Source organism: Citrus sinensis, chromosome 6 (genome assembly GCF_022201045.2).
Source record: "Citrus sinensis cultivar Valencia sweet orange chromosome 6, DVS_A1.0, whole genome shotgun sequence".
In the NCBI taxonomy this organism is placed as follows: Eukaryota; Viridiplantae; Streptophyta; class Magnoliopsida; order Sapindales; family Rutaceae; genus Citrus; species Citrus sinensis.
Genome location: NC_068561.1, coordinates 11,915,049 through 11,937,747, shown reverse-complemented (window position 1 = coordinate 11,937,747; position 22,699 = coordinate 11,915,049). Strand labels below are relative to the sequence as shown.

The 22,699-nt window shown below is 29.9% G+C and overlaps 2 protein-coding genes and 1 long non-coding RNA gene across 3 annotated transcripts; 1 reads left to right on the top strand and 2 right to left on the bottom strand.

Moving 5' to 3' along the window:
• Positions 1-1,386: 1,386 nt before the first annotated feature.
• On the top strand, positions 1,387-2,942 carry LOC102622674 (caffeoyl-CoA O-methyltransferase-like). Its single transcript, XM_006480524.4, has 5 exons — positions 1,387-1,553; positions 1,717-1,796; positions 1,920-2,064; positions 2,170-2,301; positions 2,443-2,942. The coding sequence occupies exons 1-5, from the start codon at positions 1,455-1,457 to the stop codon at positions 2,734-2,736; spliced, it is 750 nt and encodes a 249-aa protein (XP_006480587.1). The 5' UTR covers positions 1,387-1,454; the 3' UTR covers positions 2,737-2,942.
• A 9,732-nt stretch (positions 2,943-12,674) lies between these two features.
• LOC127902998 (uncharacterized) lies at positions 12,675-14,041 on the bottom strand. The gene is made up of 2 exons (XR_008055721.1): positions 13,364-14,041; positions 12,675-13,088 (listed from the first exon to the last, which is right to left on the bottom strand). It is a non-coding gene; the product is annotated as an uncharacterized LOC127902998 (long non-coding RNA).
• A 3,517-nt stretch (positions 14,042-17,558) lies between these two features.
• On the bottom strand, positions 17,559-21,992 carry LOC102627564 (uncharacterized). Its single transcript, XM_025100064.2, has 4 exons — positions 21,660-21,992; positions 21,507-21,531; positions 19,810-19,872; positions 17,559-18,907 (listed from the first exon to the last, which is right to left on the bottom strand). The coding sequence occupies exon 4, from the start codon at positions 18,705-18,707 to the stop codon at positions 17,559-17,561; it is 1,149 nt and encodes a 382-aa protein (XP_024955832.2). The 5' UTR covers positions 18,708-18,907; positions 19,810-19,872; positions 21,507-21,531; positions 21,660-21,992.
• Positions 21,993-22,699: the final 707 nt, after the last annotated feature.

Genomic DNA, 22,699 nt, shown 5'->3' with positions numbered 1-22,699 from the left:
TAATTTTGGTGTTTGGTTAAAAACAAAAATCACTTTTTGTCAAAATCAGCCACTTCCACATCTGATTTTAAAAAGAAATGAATGAGTAACTTTAAATTCTGATTTTGATAATCAATTTTATCATTTAATATAATTCAATAAATATCCTTGCATATCTAAACACAAAATTATCCTTATTTAAATTGGAAACAAAATCAATATTTAAAAAAAATTAATTGTAATTCATCTATTCCTTTCATTTACCCTATTTTTTCTTTATATTCCACATTACATCAAAAGTTCTCTATGGCAATATAGTCTAAATTTTATTTTTAGTTAAAATTATTATAATACACAATTAAAATCAATATTGTATAAATTTTATTTTAGTTAAAATTATTATGCTACACAATTAAAAATTTTGTATATACATATTTTTATATGTGTATGTAAATTTCATCATTCATTATATACATCTTAGTCATTTGTTTTCTCACAGCAGTTTAACAACAAAATTTATCAAATAGAAATAATTGCTTTTAAAACTCATAATACTTTTGAAAATAAAATTTATCAAACATTTAATTGATTATTTTCACAATTGATTATTTCTACAACACAGCTAACAATAATTATTTTAAAAGTTACAGCATTCCCAAACTGACCCTAAGATTGAAATTTTATAATCTGCTTGTTTTATGATTTTCTTCATTTTCCATAACTTTTAAAAGCAAATAAAAAGTTATTTTTTATAAACAACTTATTAAATAAGTTACTGCACCTTTTTAAAATTTCTATTACAACCTTATTATTTAAGAAATAGACAATTATATTTTATTTTTTTTCATAGGCCTTGATATATAAACCATCATATATCATGTTACTACAGTAACTACTATACATTTTCTCAAGTATAAAATTGATCCAGTAAGTTTATATGTATATTGTATTTTATGTTTATTATCATAAGAGTCAATAAGATTTGCATATAAATGTAATAAATATTATTTTTTATTTTATTTGGATGTATGTATTAGTATGATTTTTGTCATATTTTATGTAATATGACAAAAGGTATGTCATTTAATTGAATTTTTTCACTTTATGTAATTTTACATATTTTTTTTTAAAAAAGGTATGTCTAAATAATTTTATTAAACGTTTTTAAAAAACAAAAGTCACTTTAAATTTATATTTATTTGATCATTATATAATAAAACAATACTTTCTTAATAAAATTGACTAAATGTATTTTATTTTTCAAACTTATCGCAACAAATACAATTTACTAAAAAAATATTTACTTTTTTTAATCACCCGCACATGCTTAAGATTGTACTTTTTTTTCTTTGGTCTGAAAAAGTAGTCCAATCCTCCTTATGGTCATAGCCTCCAACATGGCATATTATTAGTAGAGTAAATAATATAAAAGGAGGAGTAAGGAAGAATTAGCACCATATGGTATTCGGTAAGTAATGGCTGCGAATCGGGAAGATCAGGAGGAAAACAAGGATCGTTACTTCAAAGCTGTACATGGGAACAAGACCCTTTTACAGAGTGAAAAACTTTATGAGGTATATATATATATACATACAAATTAAAACTACACACTCTTTTTAATTTTCTGTTTCTTTAATTTAATTCAAATGTAGATTGGAATGACTGATAAATGTCTCAATTATGCCGGCTATTATAATTTCTCTATCTTGATTTCTTCTTATTAATTATATCTTGCAGTATATACTTGAAACCAGTGTATATCCAAGAGAACCACAATGCTTGAAGGAGATCCGCGAGTTGACGTACAAGCATCCATTGTGAGACTATCGTTACATATATAATTTTATCATATATCACCGATCGATCTCTCTCTTGTCAGCTATCAGTTTATGATGCAGTGATCAGTTTCATAAATTTCCCCACAAATAAAATATTTGCAGGAGCCCCATGATGACTTCACCTGATGAAGCACAATTTTTTAGCATGCTACTCAAGCTTATCAATGCCAAGAATACCATGGAAATTGGCGTTTTCACTGGTTACTCTCTCTTAGCCACTGCCCTTGCCATTCCCGACGATGGCAAGGTACCATTCTTTTTTATTTATTTATTTATTTTTCATAAACATAAAAAAAAAAAAAATTTTACAGAGAGAGATGAACAGAGTCGCCTTGAATATTAATTGTTATAGATTCTGGCCCTGGACATCACCAAGGAACACTACGAGAAGGGTCTCCCTATAATTCAAAAAGCTGGTGTTGCTCACAAGATTGACTTCAGAGAAGGCCCTGCTCTTCCTCTTCTCGATCAATTGATCCAACACGTAAGCACGAAAGTCTCCAAATTTATTTATTTTCATTTATTTTTTAATATTAATCAGATTACAGCGATCTTTAATTGTTTGATGTATGATCAGCAACGACTTATTAATTATGCAAAATTTGAAAATGTATTAAAATTTCAGGAAAAATATCATGGGACATTCGACTTCGTCTTTGTTGATGCTGACAAGGATAATTACGTTAATTACCACAAGAGGCTTATTGAGCTTGTGAAGGTTGGGGGAGTGATTGGCTACGACAACACCTTGTGGGGTGGATCTGTGGTGGCACCACCTGATGCCGACCTGGATGAGCATATCTTATACTTGAGGGATTTTGTGCAGGAACTCAACAAGGCCCTGGCCGTTGATCCAAGGATTGAGATTTGCCAGCTCTCCATTGCTGATGGGGTTACATTATGTCGCCGCATTGGCTGATCCTCTCAATTTTCACTCATGAGACTGGTTGTATCGTAACTTTTAAACTATGTGTGGATATGATCGTAGAATCCACAAATAAATTAGACTGATGAGTGTTTGGAAAAATGTATTATTGTCTTTCTTAAGTTAATAACTTTTTAAAAATAAATATTATATTTTATTGTCACGGCCACTTAATAAAATAATTAACATTTTAATGTAAATTTTTCGTCAGGGGTAATAGACTCACCCATCCCACATAGTATAAACGTCGCTGCCACTTAACACAATGCAAAACGAAGCCTAATTAATTATTCGTGCTTTATGCCCTTGAGTGGCGTCAAGAATTTGATTATTTTGAGGGTAGGGATGGCAATGGGCATCGCCCGCAGCGGGTTTGCCATTACCAAATCCAAATCTGCACAAAATTTAAATTACCAAATCTACCCGCAACCCGCATCGGGTTTTAATTTTTTTACAAAAATTCACCCGCAGCGGGTTTTAACAATTATCAAACCAGCAATGGTATCCGGCGGATTTTTTGCGGGTTTCCGTATTTAAAATCACAAATGTTTAATATATAAATTTATAATAATAACCTCAAATTTCATATAACATACTCAATTTTATATTTAAATAATGTAAATGAAAAATTAAAATTTCCACATCAATTCAACACAAATTCTCAAATTTAAGTATAAATTACACAAATCCATTTAAAAAACACAAACTAGTACCTAAATATAATAATTACATTTCATATTATCATTTAAAACAAGCTCTAAGAGAAGATATTCATTTCATTCACCACCATAAGCACCCATCCAACACAATGCCTATAATAATAATTAAGATTAATATTTTCAAATACTAATTCGAAGGAAAATGCCTTTAGTTTTCTTTAGATTATAACTTTAGAATAAACTATAGGCCACATACACACATACACAACTTTGAGCCTTTGGCTATTTGGTAATTTAATTAATGACATTATTTTCTTTATACATTTTTAGATTAAAATTAAATTAAAAATATTTGAAAAAAATATTGCGGGTTTGGTGGATATCCATGCGGGTATCCACTGGATATAAGGTTAATACCAAACCCACCCGCATCCATGTGCGGGTTTTAATTTATAATACTAAACCCGCCCGCAACGGGTAAAATTACCCGCAACGGGCGGGTTTTGGCGGGTGGGTTTGGGCGCGTTTGCGGGTTTGCGGGTACAATTACCATCCCTATTTGAGGGTCGGATAGATATTTATTGCCCATTTTACCCCTTCTTTTCTTGAAAAACGATTTGTCAATTGACACAAAACAAGTCGCAGGCAACTGGATATTATTTTGAAGTTTCAACTTTCAACAGCCAAATTATGTATTCTCCGGTCCATCCACGCTGTATATTATAGGGTTGGACTAAGGACACCCTTTTACTAATCTCATAAACTTTTTCTTATATTATAATTATATTTAAAGACAAATATAAATAAGATTAACCTTATTTATGTTTTCTCTCTCTTCAATTTTATTTTACTTGCATATATAAAATTTTTCTATTATTAAAATAATCTAAATTTAAGAAGTAATTCTATAAGTCAAAATAAATTTTTTGTAACAAACGTGACATCTAAATTAGGATATAATACAGTGGGAAAACAAATTAAATAAAATTTTATGCCACTACAAATAATTTTTTAAGGATTCTCAAATTAATCGTTACTCCGAAGTTTATAGGTGCAATAAAATTATAGGGTAAAAACTCATTTAGTTCTTGTATTTTAAGATTAGTATCCATTTAGTTCTTGTATTTTTAAAAATACCTCGAAACATCCCTGCCGTTAAAGTATTGATACCCCTACCGTTACTTTTCATTTCTTTTAGCTTACTTTTACAATATTACCTTTTTATAATATATTTTTTTGGACATTAATAAAAAGAAAATAATTAAATTACTAATTTAACCCTAAAAATAAAAAAAAATTATATTAATTTTTTTACAAGCACCGTTTGCACACTTGATAGTTTGCATACAATTTTTGACAATTAAAAATTAATATAAATTTATATTTTTATTTTTTAGGGTTAAATTGGTAATTGAATTATTTTATTTTTATAAATTGTTAGCCTAAAGGGCTACACATATTGTAATTTTGATGATAACAAACATATGTATTAATTGATTTAATAAATATTGTATTTCACATTTTCACTAGTTTTTGAAGGGTAATATTTATGCAAGTGAATCAAGTGAAATCAAGTTCAAGACACTCAATAGACAACGGCGAAATCAAGAATAAAGTTTAGAGCTCAACAGAAAAATTAGTGCGATAAATTCTTGTAAAGCCGGTATGATTTAATTGATGCATGATTTAGCATTTGAGAAGCTCAAGAGATTAATTTAATTAATTACTTTTTATAAACTAAAAGGTTTTATTTTTATAAGATAAAGTACCTTGTGGTTTTAGTAATTTAGACTTAAATGTAAAGTTTTGAAATCTTTGATTTAATAAGTATTATTATTAAATTTCGGAGTTGGACGTTTTTACAAACATTTGAAATGTTTTGGGCCATACTACAATTTATGAATATTTTGGACTAAAGTGAAAGATTTTGAGAACTTTGAAAAATATAGGCAGTATGTTGAAAAGGGCCTTTTTACGAAATAATAATATCTTTGGGGCCATATCATAATTTCAAAAAGTTTTGGAAAGTCAATTATTCTTAAGAAATTCTGAAAGTGGACCTAGTTGCAAAGTTTTATGACGTTTTGGTCCATAGTATAACTATAGAAAGTTTTGGGCCCAAGTATAATTTTAGTGAACAGTATTACTGTAGCAAAATTCAAAAATAACGGTAATATCACTGTTCTTGAGCGGCTAGCTGGATAATCAAGCTGCGTACCGCTTAGGCGCGGAAATTTACCTATAACGGTTAGTTTTTGGGCTGTCACTATAAAAACTCAACTCAAACTTCATTCTAAGAACTAATGCATGCAAATATAAGATCATACAACATATATTGAGTTTTCAAAACGCAAATCATCATTGATTGAATCATTGTTGAGCTATTAGTTGCATATCCACTCTTAAAGAAAGTTTTTGTTGTAATTTTCATTTCTTATCAAATTGTGAGTGTTTAAGTGTGGAAAACACTTGCGGTGAAGAGATTGGGGAGATAATCTCTTGGTTGTAAAGGTTCATTGACACCTTGGAAGTCAATTGTAAAAACTTGAAGCCTTGGGAGGCTTGGATAGTGAAATCCTCGAGCTTGGTTGGTTTGGAGGCGTGAACGTAGGCGGGGATTGTCGAACCACGTAAAAATCTGCATATTTGTTTTTCCCTTCCCTTGCTCTTTTATTTTTACGCTTGTTTGAATTTATTGTTCTCTATTTCATTAAGGCGTTAGATTGATTTATTGTCCGAATCATATTGCATTAATTTTAAAAATCCAATTCACCCCCCTCTTGGATTGCGTTACTTGCATTTCATAAATGTCCAAACAAAAAAATTATTATTAAAGGGTAATATTGTAAAATTAAAACAAAAGAAATAAAAAATAACGGTAAGGGTATTAATACTTTAACGGCAAGGATGTTTTGAGGCATTTTAAAAAATATAAGGATTAAATGGATACTAATATTAAAATACAGGGACTAAATGGACTTTTACCCTAAAATTATATTACACCCATAAAATATTCATTATTTTCTAAGTGTAACGTTCTTCTTACTTTTTTTATTATTTGCTTTGGAAATTAAATAATAAAGAAAGTTTGAAGAGAGGAATTCAAATATTAAGACTAAGAGAGTGAGAAGATTATTAGAAATTCAAAGATTTATAAATAAAAGGAGTATTTATTTAAAAAAAAAAGAAGAAGATATTTTTGATATTAGATAGAATAGAGAGGGTGTCAATAGTCCCACTCCATGTTATAGGATAGAAAAAAAAATTAAATCCATGAAATTCAGATTTTAATATCCGACAAATAAATATAGTCATAATTTATTCAATTGGCCGCTAGGGATTACTTTTTAGACATTATGTAAATGGTAGACAAGATTTTTCAAGAAGTCAAGAGAGTTGTTATATATTCAAACTATCACCGAGTATTTTTAGTTCATAAAATTCAAAAGAAAACTACTTGCCGATAGTGGTCTAAATAGCGCACTACTTTTCTTTTTAATTTCCAAGACGACTTGTCGCCAAACTTCCGTCTAGCAGGGGCATCATTGACCATTTTCATTAATCACTATCCAAGTTCCGTATTCGGCACTTCGTCATTGTAATCTAAAACAAATTCGAGAAAATTTTGCGTGGGATAGCCTGTTAGTTCTTTGTTAGGGGCAGAGTAATTGATGTAGGAAGTGGAGGGGTAGAATAAATTAGAAATTATAATATTTGAGTCATTTTAATATTTGGTATTTTATTAGAATTTATCTTGTTTTATTAGGTTTATTTAAGTTATAATTGTAATTCTAATTTAGTTATGATTTTAGATCATTTCTCTTATTTGAGAATAATTAGGATTAAATTAGTTGTTAATATAAATAGGGTTGTCATCTTAATTTATTGTAATACCTTTAAGTTTTTCATCAAAAATATTTTATATATTTCCTTTGAGTTTATTTTTATCGTTAATATAATATTTTCTCTCTTTGAGAGTTATTTTTTTTTTAGTTTCAAGAACGTATGTTAAAATGAATTCTAATATAACATCTGCATTGTATTAGTGATGGGTCTCACATATTGAGGTTGTAGAACTATCTATTAATATAGATAGAATAGTAGATTTTAAAGTGACATTATTAATAGGACCTATTTTGCGAACTACAAAATTTAATATTTAAGAAGTTTATTGGTCTTGTAGTGTTTTACTACATGACAAAACATCATAATGTTATATTAAGATAGTCCCACACAAATTTCTCTCAATAAAATATCATTAATAAAATTAGTGCTATCAACCCTATTTTTTATCTCATTAGACCGCTTTTAAATACACAATATCAGATTAATATTTTTAAAATGATGTCATTTTTTTAAAAATTAAAAAAATTGTATTTTTACCATGTTTTTAAAATGAGTTGGTGGGCTAGTTAAAATAAATAATATAAATTATGCGTGGACAGAGAAAAATTTTGATTTAATTTTGTGACGAAACAAGTGGGCCCATTTAGTAACTTCTATGAGGCTGGTTTCTGGTTACTTGATATCTTAACAAAAAAGAAAAGAAGTGAGATTCATTATTTATGCGACAACAATGCCAGTTTGACCGGGAAAAAAAATGAAGGGTTATAAAATTTACAAAAGGCATTAAAAGACTAAAATAATTAAAATGTCAGAGTAATTATAAACACTTGCTTTTATTAAAACAATACCTAACAATTCCTAATTATTCGTCCATCGTAAAATAAATATTAAAAATTCTATTTATATACACAAAAATTTTCAGGTGTAGATGTTTAAATATAAATTTAATATAGGTTTATTTTAATACCATATAATGTTGTAATTAATTAAACAAAAATACGTTAATGTAAATCCACATAAATTTTATGTTCGTTACCAGAACAAGAAACGAAAGTCCGCAAGAGAACTTTTTAAATTTTTTTGTGATTCATTAATAATTTTATTTGTATTTAAAGATTTAGTTGAAATTAAAATAGTGGGGGGGCTGAATAGAACTACCGTAATTGACAAATTAAGAGGTGGGGTGGGCTTAAGTCCAATAAATTAGGCCTTATTACTCCGCACATGACGATTGAATTGTATCACGTGCTGTGCGTAGATTAGTCATGAATGAACTGGAATATTTTATTTTCATGCTTGATAGACATTCTAACGCAATTGAAAGGTCCATTCAACTCCGTCCCTTATATTAATAAAGGAAAATTATTATTGCATTACTTCTGTTTTGTCTTATGATCATCCATCGTTAAATGATTTAAATAAAATAATAATTTTACTCCTAAATAAATTAAATGACCATTTTATATTTATAAAATTTTTAAAAAATAAAAAAATGATAATTATAAAAATAGTCCTAAATTTAATAAAAAATAAATCCTAAATAGAACTGCTCAGTTAATTTTTATTAAATTTAGATTTTACAAAATTTTAATAATTATTTTTTATTAAAAATTATAATTTTACAAAATTTTATTAAAATAACCGAATTTATTTATTAAAAAATAAACCCCAAAATCTTAATAATTTAGGGGATTTTTATTAAATCCCAAAATTTTGTAGTTATTTTTATAATAATAATAATTTTTATTAAAAATAAAAATTATAATTTTGGGATTTATTTTAATTAAATTTAGGAGTATTTTTATAGTTCTAATTTTTTTTCAAAGCTTTTATAAAATAAAATGATTTTTTAATTTATTTAGAGGTAAAATTGATATTTTGGTTAAATTATTTAACGGTGTTAGTGTAAAAGTGATTAATTGATACAAATTTAAAAAGAAAGGTGGTGCAGATAACATGTTAGAATTTTGTGGTGGTTGGATGAACATAAGGCAAAATAAAGGTAGTGTAGTGATTATTTTCCATTAATAAATCAACAAAAAAAGGGGGAAAGAAAAGAAAAGAAGGCAACTTAAATTAATAAATGACTACTTTATGAGTTAATTATTCTTGGGTGGTATATATGTTGACAAATTAAAAAAAAAAGTGATATATTTTTAAAAAATATTCGAGCGGGTGACATTCCATTAAAAGTAAATTAGTTACAAAATGATGTTTCTACCCTTAATCACTTATTTTTAATATTTTAAATAAAAAATATATAAAAATTTAAATCTAAGTCTAATTAATAGGGCACTTTTTGGTTGAATCAAACAATTTTTTAAAAAAAATTCTTAATGAATCAAACTGATTTGTGAACATAAAAATGCAAATCTCTTGTGAATTGTAAAACATTATATAAATCTAATATTTTTATCTCTTTGGCTTTATAAAAAAAATTCAGTTTTTTTTTTAAATTTTACTCTCAGTTGGTTAAAGATAATGACAAAAATTAATAGTGCTTTCTATTCAAATATTTTAAAATATATATCACTTTTTTAAAATTCGTCGAAACATATGTCACCTAGACCCTACTTTAAATTAAAGGTGAATGAAATTTAAACTCTTTCTCTACTACCGGTCTGAATCGAACTGGATCGTGCGTAATGTATAAATTTAAGCCGGATTGACCAGCTCCAAATTAATTTCAAAAGTAGTCGTCATTTACAGGGGAGAAATCAGAGACCACATACTCACGCAAAGCACTGGAACAGTCGAGACGATATTCCCAATTTTGTAATAATTAAGACATTCTAAGAGTTGCCACCAAATTGAAATGGTAAAAGGAATAATTAAGCAAGTGCATTAAAGTACGCAAAAAACAAGATAAAGTCTTGTCCTTTTGACAAGTTTGGTATTGTCTTGTCCTTTTGACAAGTTTATGTTTGTTGATTGGCAGGTTTCTGCTTTTGTCTTTCATTGGTTTCCTCTGTCTAGTATTAATCTATTTCATCACCATGGCTGATACTACTGCTGCTGCCGAGGCTGAAGTGAGGGAGGTGTATTCTCAGTTATCGATTGATGAGGAAGAGGAAGTTGGTTTGGTCTTTAAGGAGGATGAGATTCAGGCTGAGAGAGGGGAAAAACTTAATCTTCAAGTCTGCTTGGTGGGGCGTTTTCTTACTGATAAAGCTATCAAATTTCCAGCCATGAAGAATACAATGGCAGCTTTATGGAGGCCTGGAAAGGGTATCTGCATTAAAGATTTATCACCTACCTTGTTCCTATTCCAATTTTTTCATGAGGTGGATATACAAAGAGTTTTGGATTCCGGCCCTTGGACGTTTGATCAACATGTGTTGATTATGAAAAGGTTAGGCACAGATGAACAACCACAAAGTGTGCCTCTATTTCACACTTCCTTTTGGGTTCAAGTGTATAACCTTCCCATTGGTTTCCTCACGGCCAAAGTCCTGCAGAATATTGGAAATTTCATTAGAGAATTTCAATCTTCGATGCTAATAATTTCATGGGAGTGTGGAGGAATTATATGCGTATACGAGTTTTACTCGACGTCCGAAAACCGTTGAAGAGAAGAATGCGCCTTAAAAAAGAAGGAGGGGAGTGGATGTGGATTGAATTCAAATATGAAAGATTGAATATTTTTTGCTTCATATGTGACCTATTAGGTCATACAGAAAAATTGTGTCCGAAGTTATATGATTGTGACATTGTCGCCATTCTGAGGCCGTATGGGCAAGGGATGAAGGCACCCAATCGTCGGAATGTCATGGCTTTCGGGGAAAGATGGCTGCGTTCAGGGCCGTTGGAAGGTGGTGAATCCTTAGTTGGCAGTTGCGTGACATCTGGGGGATCAAGGGCAGTTAGTGAAACGAATCCCATAATACCGGATATTCCCAAACATGACGATAATTCTGGAATGGAAGTTAATGGGAATAAAGAGCTTCAAATGGCAGTTGTGGTTGGCAAGCCAACTCATAGTCAACTGAATGTAAAAGGGAAGGACGTGGCACATGCATATAATGAGGATGATTTGCTTAAGGAAGGTGTTTTTGAATTTGGTCAAGGAATGATTGTTAAGGAAACTAAAAGAAGGCGGGCTCAATTTGGGCTGGAGTTCACAGTAGGGACAGAACTGGATGGGCCTTCTAATTTGATGAACATAGATATGGATCCAAAAAACAGGCTAGCAGTGGGACCTGTCTTTCAGGCCCACCGACAACAATGAGTACCCTAAGTTGGAACTGTCGTGGGCTGGGCCTCCCACGAACAGTTCAAGTGTTGTCCGAGTTGGTCAAGCACAAAAAGCCTTCTTTTATATTTCTTATGGAAACTTTAAGCTGTAGAGCTCCTTCAGAAAATTTAAAAAATAAATTGAGTTATGAAGGTTTGTTTGTGGTAGATCGTGTGGGTCGGAGTGGTGGGCTTGTTTTGTTTTGGCAATCTCAGTTTAAGGTGAAGCTTTTGAAATATGGGTGTACGTTTATTGATGTTGAGGTATCAAGTTCGGAGATGGGGGTTTGGCGGGTCACGAGTTATTATGGTTACCCAGAATCCAGTCGTCGGCGTGACTCACTACGAAAAAAGTGATCTATTGTGATGGAAAAATTCTCTATATATATAAAATCTGTCACAAAATATGACATACTATATGTCATTGTTTATGTGTCGCATTTGCCACCGTCACTAAAACATATAGTGGCAATTAGTAAATAGTCGCAAGTATTATGTGTCACTAATACACATCTTATAGTGAAAAATATAAGTTTATGACAAGTAAGGACAGAAGCAAAAATCTGTCACTAAAATAATATTTTTAGACATATAAATTTGTCACTATTTTGATAATAAGGGCTATTAATGTGTCATTATGTTGATACTAGTGACTGTTAATGTGTCGTTATTTATATAGTTAGGGATAATTAAATTAGTCATTGATGATCATTATTGACAATGAAATGTGCCACTATAGATTCAATTAGTGACAATTTATTTAGTCATTACCAAATTAAATATGACACTTGAATGTATTGTTATTCATATAATTAGTGACAATTAATTCAGTCATCTCAATAGTGATGTAAAATTTTGTCTCAATGAATATATTAGTGACATCAAATCAGTCATTATATATTTAAATTTTGTAACAATTTATTCAGCAGCCAACAACGTAAATAGTGAGATTGTTTCAATCTCCAATTAAAAAAGTGACATTTTTATTGTTACAAAAAATAATGATCTATCTAATAAATTTGTCACTAATTAATCTTAGAGACAATTTTTGTCGCAACATTTTTAGTTCATAAAGTAATTTAGCATAAATAATATAATTTGAGGAAACTAAATCAAGAAAATTATTAACAAATGCATAGCATATAACAAAAAATACCCATTTTAAAATTTATCTTATACTACTTCATAAAAAAATTTAATCAAATTTTAATATCATTACCATCTGATAAAGAAGTACTTAAAATTGTAAACAACTCTAATAATTGTCAAAATTTCAAAAATCATAAGACATCAACTATCAAAAGTTTCAATTGCATTTGCCTCATTTTGTGCTCGAACGTATTTCAAAACTTCTGCAAGAGTTGATTTCACTCCATTCATCTCTTCCTGCATATTCTTAAGTTCATTTTCTGCAGCTTTCCTACGACTTCGCTCTTCCTCTAACATTTTCAAACTCTCATTTCGAAAAGATTGTGTTCCAAAGACATCTACTCTACGAATCCCATGACCATAAGTGAGATTAGATTTTGTATGCTCACCTACAACTTGATTAAAGATTTGATCTTTTGATGCATTGCGTTGCTGGTTCACAAGTTAATTCATTTGATTCTGAAGCAAAAAAAAAGAGCAAAATAAATTATCATAAAATAAACAATGAATCAAACAAATTATAATTATAATAGATGTCTGATGAAATAAATTTATCTAGTTGGTTTTAGTAGATGTCTCATGTAATAATGAATATACTTATATCAATGATTCCCAAAAAAAAAAAATTATTCATCAATCATAGAAACTATAATTGAAGTGCTGTATGTGCATAAAAAAAAATAAAACAAAAAGCACTGGAAATTGCATAACTATTATAAAAAAGTCTTACTTACAGTTGCCTCTCTCGAGTTCAAATCAACAGGCTGGCCATTTTTTTTTTTTGTGAGTAACCGTAAACATAGTTATCATATTCGGTTCTTTTCCTTCTGGATCATTTGATTGTGGCAAATATACAAATGCATTAATATAAATGTAGTAACAAACAAAATATGTAATAGCAGGTAAGGTAAAATGATCAATTAACTAACATCTCTAATTCTAGCAAAGCTTTTTGTTCCAATAGTGTGATTGGTCTTTAGCTTTGAACGGTTAACTTTACTTGTTGCAGAACGTTCCTGTAATAAAAATGAAAAAGTTATCTTCCACATACAACTTTTGTTAACAAATATGAAACTAAACCAAAAAAATAAATAATATATGCTCTTACTTGTCCTTTCTCAGATTCCCAAAATTTGACCAGCCAATCCCATTGATTTTCACCCACCTCATTTTTTAAACCAATTATGGTCTCTTCATCATTTCTTGACTCATAATACTTGGTCTTTAATGCAGATTTTCGATTTCGCCAACGATGAGCTAATTTTTCATTAACCCACCTGCCCCCTACAATCCAATTGATAATGAATTTTGCCTACAATATATTTTAATAAAACACTTAACAAAACTCATTGAGTTAAAAAAATTTAAAAAAATTAGTAATGTCATGTATGTTTATACTAAGTTTTATTCTAGGATTGACATACCTCTAGTAAATTTTTGATTTCTTGCTTAACATCAACCGGTACATGTCTCCAATCATCGAAATTAAGTGGCATTACTGATGAATCACGTGAAAGGTATCCAATATATTGCCCTAATGCTTTACCACCTTGGGCAATTGCTTCCCCATTAGGGTTGAAATCCACTTGAATAGGCTCAATTTGTTTATGAATAGACTGTAATTTTGTTGGTCCAAGCTTTCGTTTGGATGTAATAGAAATGCCTTTTATAAACAAATATAAATTAATAATTACAGAACATATATTCAAAAAATTTAATTGACAACGCAAGAAAATATTTTAAAAAGAGATATTTGCTAAATGATTACCTCAGTGAAATTTATAGTTATTTGCCATTTAAAAAATGAAAGAAATATTAAAAATGTCATTTATAATATATACCTGAAAGATCTTGAGCAGCATTTCTGACTTGTTTGGCTATTGTGATGAACTTGAGTATCTAAAAATAACAAAAGAAAAGTGAAATTAGACTTGTCTTAAAAAAAGAGGTCTACTAAAAATTACATAAGTAAGCTGTATGTTAAATAACCATCTAGAAAATGAAGAAAAGTTATAAAAATGTCATTTAATAAAATACACCTAAAAGATCTTCAGAAGCACTTCCATGACCACCTGTTTGGCCATTTTGATGAACTTGGGTACCTAAAAATAACAAGTACAAATGGTAACTAAAATATTTTCCCTCTAATAGTATCATTTTTTTTTGTAAGTAATCTCAATAATGTTACTAACAACTTAAATGAACTTGAGCAACTAAAAATAAAAATCACAAATTGTATTTTATTAAGATTTACTAACATGTACGAGCTTGCTTTTCACTTAAAGCTTTACTACGAATTTGCTCAATCTCCTTGTTTTTGTTTCTGCTACTTTGCTTGGAGATAGGGCTTCTTTCAACCATAAATGATGCATGATAATTTGGTCTCTTACGCTTAACCATTCTCTGCTACATATTATTAGCAAAACAATGAAACCATAGATGTCATATATATCACAATCAAATAATATGAAGACAGATATGGAAAAAATAATAAATAAAAATTATTATTATTAATAAATCAAGTTATTAAACAGCGAAACTTTTGTCAATTAAAAGAAAAAAGAATGAAATGTAATTCAACTCTTAACTTATTAATAAATAAACTCTTAACTATTAGTAAACGTTATCATCATCACTGTCAAAATCATCACTAGAAGCATTTGATTTTTCTTCTGCTGCATCTAAAGGAGTATCAATCATTGTCCCAGGCATATTATCTCTAACCAAAGCAGTGTTGTCAAAGTTGTCAGGAAGTTCCTCCAATCTTTGAACACTATATGATTCATTAGCTACAAGTAATTCGCCATCATCTTCAACCTCATTCTCTTCCATATTAAATAAATCTCTAGGCTTTGTTATCACCGCAACATGCCAATCCTTTTCAACAAGGTCTGCCACATAGAATACTTGTATTGCTTGAGTTGCAAGAACAAACGGTTCATCGGTATTAAGTGAAGAATTAAGATTCACAAGTGTAAAGCCTAACTCATCTTTTTTTATCCCTTTACCAGAATTTACATCAACCCAATCACACTTGAAAAGGGTAACTTTCCTCCCTCCATAATAATCTAACAAAATAACATATGTTAACCTTCCAAAGTATGAAACATCTCTTAAAATAGGATTTTTGTCTTTAGCACTGGCGAAACTTGAAGTTTTAGCTATAACAACCACACCGCTATTTTGAGTTTTGCTTTTCAAGTCAACTTCTTTTATTCGAAACCTAAACCCATTTATCATATATTTCTTAAATCTTGAAATCATTCTATTAGGTCCATGAGCTAGTCATTTCAAATCTTCTGACACAACATTGTCTCCTTCTTGTTGTACTCTTTTAACCTGTTTAAATAATATAAGTCAATGATAATAAAAAAAAAAGAAAACTGTAATATAGATATCCATTTTGTAGATCTAATAATATCAATAGTTACCTCTGTCTCGAACCACTTAGGGAATTGCTCACTATGAATACGAGTAATATCAATTTGTCTGGCACGATGATTTGCAATTTTAATTATTTAGAGATGATTCCTATATTTAAATTAAACATTTAAATTGTGAGTTATAAATATTTTTTTTGGTTAAATTTCATTTATAAATGGAATAAAAAACTTACTTAATAAAAAGGATAACTTTTTCACAATTAAACAATACATATCTATGTGCTTGGGATAAAATCAGAGGATCTAAAAAGATAATGTCTTCTTTACCCATTCCACATCCAGTTTTTGAGAATATTGATAATGATTCATTATTTCCTTCCTCATTATCAACATTTCTCGATCGTTGATTGAATTTTGTTTCTATTCCAGACAAATAACAAGAGCAAAAAGTCAAACACTCCTTTGCTAAATACCCCTATGCTATAGAACCTTCTGGATGGCATTTATTACGAACATATGGCTTTAATTTACACAATTCCTTAGTAAATGAAAGTAAATACTTGTCAATTTTACATAAATAATGAGAAATGATTTTCATTTAAAATATTAACATAATATATAATTACCTTTCAATCAGATACATCCACCGATATTGTACTGGTCCAGCAATCTTTGCCTCATCTGCCAAATGAATTGGCAAATGGACCATAATATCAAATAATGATGGTGGAAATATATTTTCAAGATGGCATAAAATTAAAGTGATACGAGATTTAAGTTGAACAAACTCTTCAATTGTTCCAACTTTAGAACAAAGATCTCTGAAGAAATTGCATAATTCAATCAGCACTGAGCTAACATTTTTTTGCAAGGACTTTCTCACTGCTAGCGGAAGAAGTTGATGCATTAATATGTGACAATCATGACTTTTTAATCCATGAATTTTACATTGTTTAAGGTCCACACATCGTGAGATATTTGCTGAATAGCAATCAGGAACTTTGATGTTTGATAATACCTTACAAAAGATGTCTTTTTCACTCTGAGTCATTGAGTAGCATGCTTGTGGTAGCACTGTCTTTCCTTCTTTAGATTGGAGATGAAGAGATTGCTTTATTCTCAATTCTTTCATATCAAGACGTGCTTTAAATTGTCTTTGGTTTTACCTTTAATATTCAACAAAGTCCCAATAATGCTATCACAAATATTTTTCTCAATGTGCATAACATTTAAGTTATGGCGAATGAGGTTATGCTCCCAATATGGAAACATAAAAAAAAATACTCTTCTTTTTCCATATAGCAATATCCTCATCATTGATATCATCTCGTTGACGTTTTCCACTTGTATTTAATTTGTGTTTTCCATTTATAGTGTGCACTTGGTTCATCTGTTCTGGAACCTCAGTCTCTGTTAGTGGAGTTGGAGCATTTCCCTCTAAGAAACGACGATGCCCTAAATAACAATACTTATGCCAATACTTTAACCTTTGATAAGTTGTGTTTACATTATAATGAGGACAAGCAAAATGACCTTTAATGCTCCATCATGCCAGATTAGCATACGCTGGGAAGTCACTGATTGTCCATAATAATGCTGCACGAAAATTAAAATTCTGATTTGATGAGGTATCAAATGTGTTCACACCATCCTCCCATAATTCCCTCAATTCATTTATTAAAGGTTGCAAGTAAACATCAATGTCATTTCCAGGAGCATATGGCCCTGGAATAAGTAAAGACATAAGAATATTTGGCTGCTTCATGCACATCCAAGGAGGCAAATTATAAATCATCAAAACAATTGGCAATGTACTATGAGATAAACTCATTGTACCAAATGGGTTAAAACCATCGCTTGCTAACCTCAATCTTACATTACGAGGATCTAAAGCAAACTCTGGATAACGTTGATCCAAGCTTTTCCAAGCTTTAGAATCAGCTGGATGCCTCAATATGCCATATTTGACACGATCATTTTCATGCCATTGCATAAATGAAGATGTCTTCTTTGACATGAAATATCTTTGAAGTCTAGGTTTTAAAGGGAAGTGGCAGAGCACTTTAGCTGGAACCCTACGAGTAGTTGCAGATGACTGATTTAGATTATTATGTCCTAGATCATCAGATGTGGGTTTCCATCGAGATGCACCACATATTGAACAAGAAGAATCATGCTCATTTTCTTTCCAATATAACATACAATCATTAGGACATGCATCAATTTTTTTGTACCCGAGACCTAAGCCACCAATAATCTTTTTGGCATGATAAAAAGACTTGGGCAAAGTTTCCCCTTTTGGTAATGCTTCTTTTATCAATTCAAGAAGCATTGTAACTGCTTTATCACTTAGTCCATTAAGGCACTTAATGTGGAATAAGCGAACAATGAAGGAAAATTTAGTGAACCTTTTACATCCTGGGTATAACTCTTGCTCAACATCTTCCAACAGTTTATAGAATGTCTGAGCATCATGATTAGGAACTTTATTACACTCACCCATCATGTCATCAGGACCATTGTCATGGTCACTAACATCATCATTAGGAATTCTGCAAGCATCATGTAGCATGTCATGCATATTGTCTGTCTCATTTGCTCCTTCGTTACTCACAGTTGTTTGCCTTTTCTTAAGCTCTCCATGGTAAATCCACTTGTTACTAAAATAATCAGTGCCTACTCCAAAACATATCATATGTCCATAAACAGTATCTCTATCGTGACGATATCTATTAATACATTTCTTACATAGACATTTTAATCTCCCATCATTAGTAGTATTTTCAAATGCAAATTTCAAGAATTCGGAAACTCCCAATTTGAATGCTGGACTTGCCCTAAACTCATGAATCTAACTCTTATCCATTATATAATTGAGAATTCTAGTAGACAATCCTGAATTGAATATGAATAAAATAATAAAATTATAATAGTTGAAAATAAAATAAGTAAAAATAGATATTTTTGACAAAAAAGTAATGTATCTAATCACTAAGTAGCATTCCATGTGTAATAATGAAACGAGTATTACAAACAAAATTGTAAGAGAACTAAATAAAAAAGAAAAATCGCAATAAAACTATAAATACTTTAAAATGTAAATAAATAAATAACAAGCTAGACCAAAAAAATCAAAGAATATAATAGCGCCATAAGTGAAATTCACATGATCTTTAGATGAGCCATTCAATTGAGCAACTAATTATAAAAGAATTAAACTAAAAGTTATGAAGTTTAGATCTTCGCCATAAAGTGAATTAACATCAAGTCCTTTAACTTTTTTTATTCAACAGATACAATTGCTAAATAAAATAGTATACTTTATAACCTTTTTGTTCATATTATGTTATTTGTCTAATGCTTATCTTGGTTTTTTTTATCTAACATTATTTTCAGGAATTTTTTAGTATGCCTAGATTGTGGTCAATCAATTTCTACTAGTCAGTGTAAGTTATTGGCAAGTTTTCATAATTGATTAGACAAATTATTTGGCTATTAATTTTAACAATTGTATAAGGAAAAAAGTAATAGGTAAAATTTTGGATTAAATTTATATTGGAAATATAACATCAACTCTAGTATAGAAATGTAATATTTTAATGCCGTTCATTTCAAAAGTCAGGCATTACTTTTTGATTCTATATGCAATATCAAATAAAGTTTAATGCCACTAGTTCATTTCAAAAGTCAGACATTACTTATTAATACTAGTATGAAAATGATACATGCCCTATAAAGAATATATATAAAGATTATTGCTTCTAAACAAAATTTATTAACAAAAATAAATCACTTACATATAAGTGGTGCTTTGAAGAATGCTCAATGGAGGACCAACTTCTTTATTAACACCACTTTAACTGGATAAACAATATAATCCCGCATCAGTGAATTAACAATAAAGAAATGAGCATCAATTTATTTTAAGAGAAATAGGATCATCATAAAGAGTTATAATAAATTAATTATAGTAAAGAATTCAAGCAATTCCAAAACCTTCGAATGCTTTGATTATATATATATATATAACAATGAAATTCTTTTGTTTAGTAAATGTATTTCTTCAAATATGCAAACATGATCTCTAGATTAGATGTCAATTTCAGATTTTATAGAAAACACTTTTAGCAAGTAATTAATGGACTTCAATAATATAGCAAAAGGAACCACTGAAGACTAGGAAAAAAAAAAAGAAATCAGCATTTTGGCCCCTTTAAAAGACACTTCTTGATTCTCGTTTGCACCTCTAAATTATTGTCCTATTAGGCTTTTAAAAAAATTATGGATTAGCTGTCTACCAAGTAAGCAAGAAATTAAATTTGTTTTCTTGGACAAGAATATGTCCAATCACCAATCACCACTCTAACAAGCCAGATCAAGCTTTACACACCTCCCAACTAATTTATTTATATCATTAAATCACATGAGAAAACAGAGAAGAGTTTGTGACAATTAGACAATGGCACACTACATCTCTTCAGAAGTTCTCCAACCACACTTCTAGAAATAATGATGCAATTAAGATAAGAACACCATATACTGCAATATCCTTTATATTACTTGTAGCGAGTACACAAGCCTTTTTCTTCTAATCAAAGCTTTATATTCCCTTCTTGTATGAACACTAACTTCTTGACCATAAAATTTTATTATTTGTTTTTAGCTTTTTACGTTTGAAAAGTTTATTAGAATTCAATTCTGATTGTGTACTGGACTTGTGTAATCTAATTGTCAAATAATCTTTTCAATGGTGTCTACTTTACATGTTCTCAATGTAGAAAAGACACATGGGAGAGAAATTAATACTTGGTCATTACAGGCATATAGTTCCAGAGAAGAAAAATGAAAATCACATAAAATTCAAACTGAAACTAGAAAATATTGAGTAAAATCACAATAATCCCAAAATGGAACTAAATAAAATATATGTTATCTTTTGCAGGATGCAACATGCTCAGCCAAAGACCAACTATTTGGGATAATTTCATCTAATTTCAGTTTTTAAACTAGAACATCAAAATACTCTAATTCTTAATAATACCAAACAATCATGCTATATGAAACCAAGCAAAATTTGCATTAAGGGTTAACTAAGGACAAATAAAGGATATGTCTACTCAACACTATTATTATGGTCAAAGAACACTACGGTAATACTGTACAATACCACTGAAGATAACCCAGCATAAATCAAATATTATTTTAAATAACCCCCACATTTTCAATCCTTCCCTTTTCTTTTCCCTCTCATTGGAGAAAGAAGAAGAGAAAATGAAGAAGAAAAGAATAATAATCATACGTAGGCACAATTAATTCACTAAAATTTGTTTTGTTTTACTATTATCTGAGAACTCACAGCAAAAATAAGTACTCCAGAGATAGAAAGAATTTTGGATAACTTGTAAGAATTTCTAGAAAATATAAATTCAGCATAAAAAAGAAAAATAAAGTATAAATTTCAAGAAATTTAGTGTTTGAGACTGTTGCAGCTTACCGATTGTAGAATATAAAAACAAGATCTTGGTGTCAATTGCAGAATATTTATCAAAATCAACACCCAACAACAAATTTTAGCAATTAGAATAACAAAAGTAGTGGACGATTAAAAAGAACAAAAAATAAAGGCAATAAACCATGACTTGATTACCTTATAGCGGAAGGACAAAACAATTGCTTGGTTTTTATGAAAGGATGGAGGCGAGAAAGTAGAGTTGCCTTAGGGTTTGTAATAGAGAAATTAAAATAAAAGGGTGAAATTCGATTGGGATAAGGAAAGAAAATAAGAGAAATCCATATTTGATTAGGTTTCAAAAAATTGATGGTTATGAAATTGGATTATAATACGAAGATAGAAGAATCAGTGCCCCAATTAGAGAAGAAGAGTGTTTTGGGCAAAAAAATATGCATGAGTTGTGACATAATTAATTAAGATTAGTGACAGGGACGGTTGTATTTGTCTTAAAACAAATAAAATTAAATCTTTTTAATTTATTGTGACAAAAATTACAGATATTGTCCCTAAATGATTAAGTATTATGGCGCCAAACTAATGCGCGAACAATTTTCTTAAATATTAGTGACAAATGCTAACGTTTGTCCCAATATATCATAAATAGGGACAATTATTTTAATCTGTCACAAAATATTTGTCCCTAACAGTCATTTTTTTTGTAGTGACTCATGGAATCTTCTACGTCGGCTTGCCTTTTTCTCTACTCTTTCATGGGTTTGTCTTGGAGATTTTAACGACTTGCTTGATTCTAGTGAAAAGAATGGTTCTCGTCCTCATGCTTCCTGGAAAATCCAAGGTTTTCGAAGTGCCATTTCTGATGTTGGGCTTTCGGATTTAGGAATGGTTGGGTATCAATTTACTTGGGAGCGAGGTAAAGGCACTGTCAACTGGGTGGAAGAGCGTCTTGATCGAGCTTTTGCCTTCTCATCTTGGCATGATAAATTTCCCAATGCTAAAGTTCAAAGTATGGAGGCTACTAGTTCGGATCACTTACCCATATTTTTGGATCCAGTTCACAACTTTCATTCAGCTTCTCGGGTCAGCCGTTTTCGTTTTGAGAACCTTTGGCTTCATGAAGCTGATTGTGAATAGATCGTTCGATGCAGCTGGGACGATACAACTGCGCTCTTAATCCAACAAAAGCTCTCGGTTTATGATTTGCAGTTAATGAATTG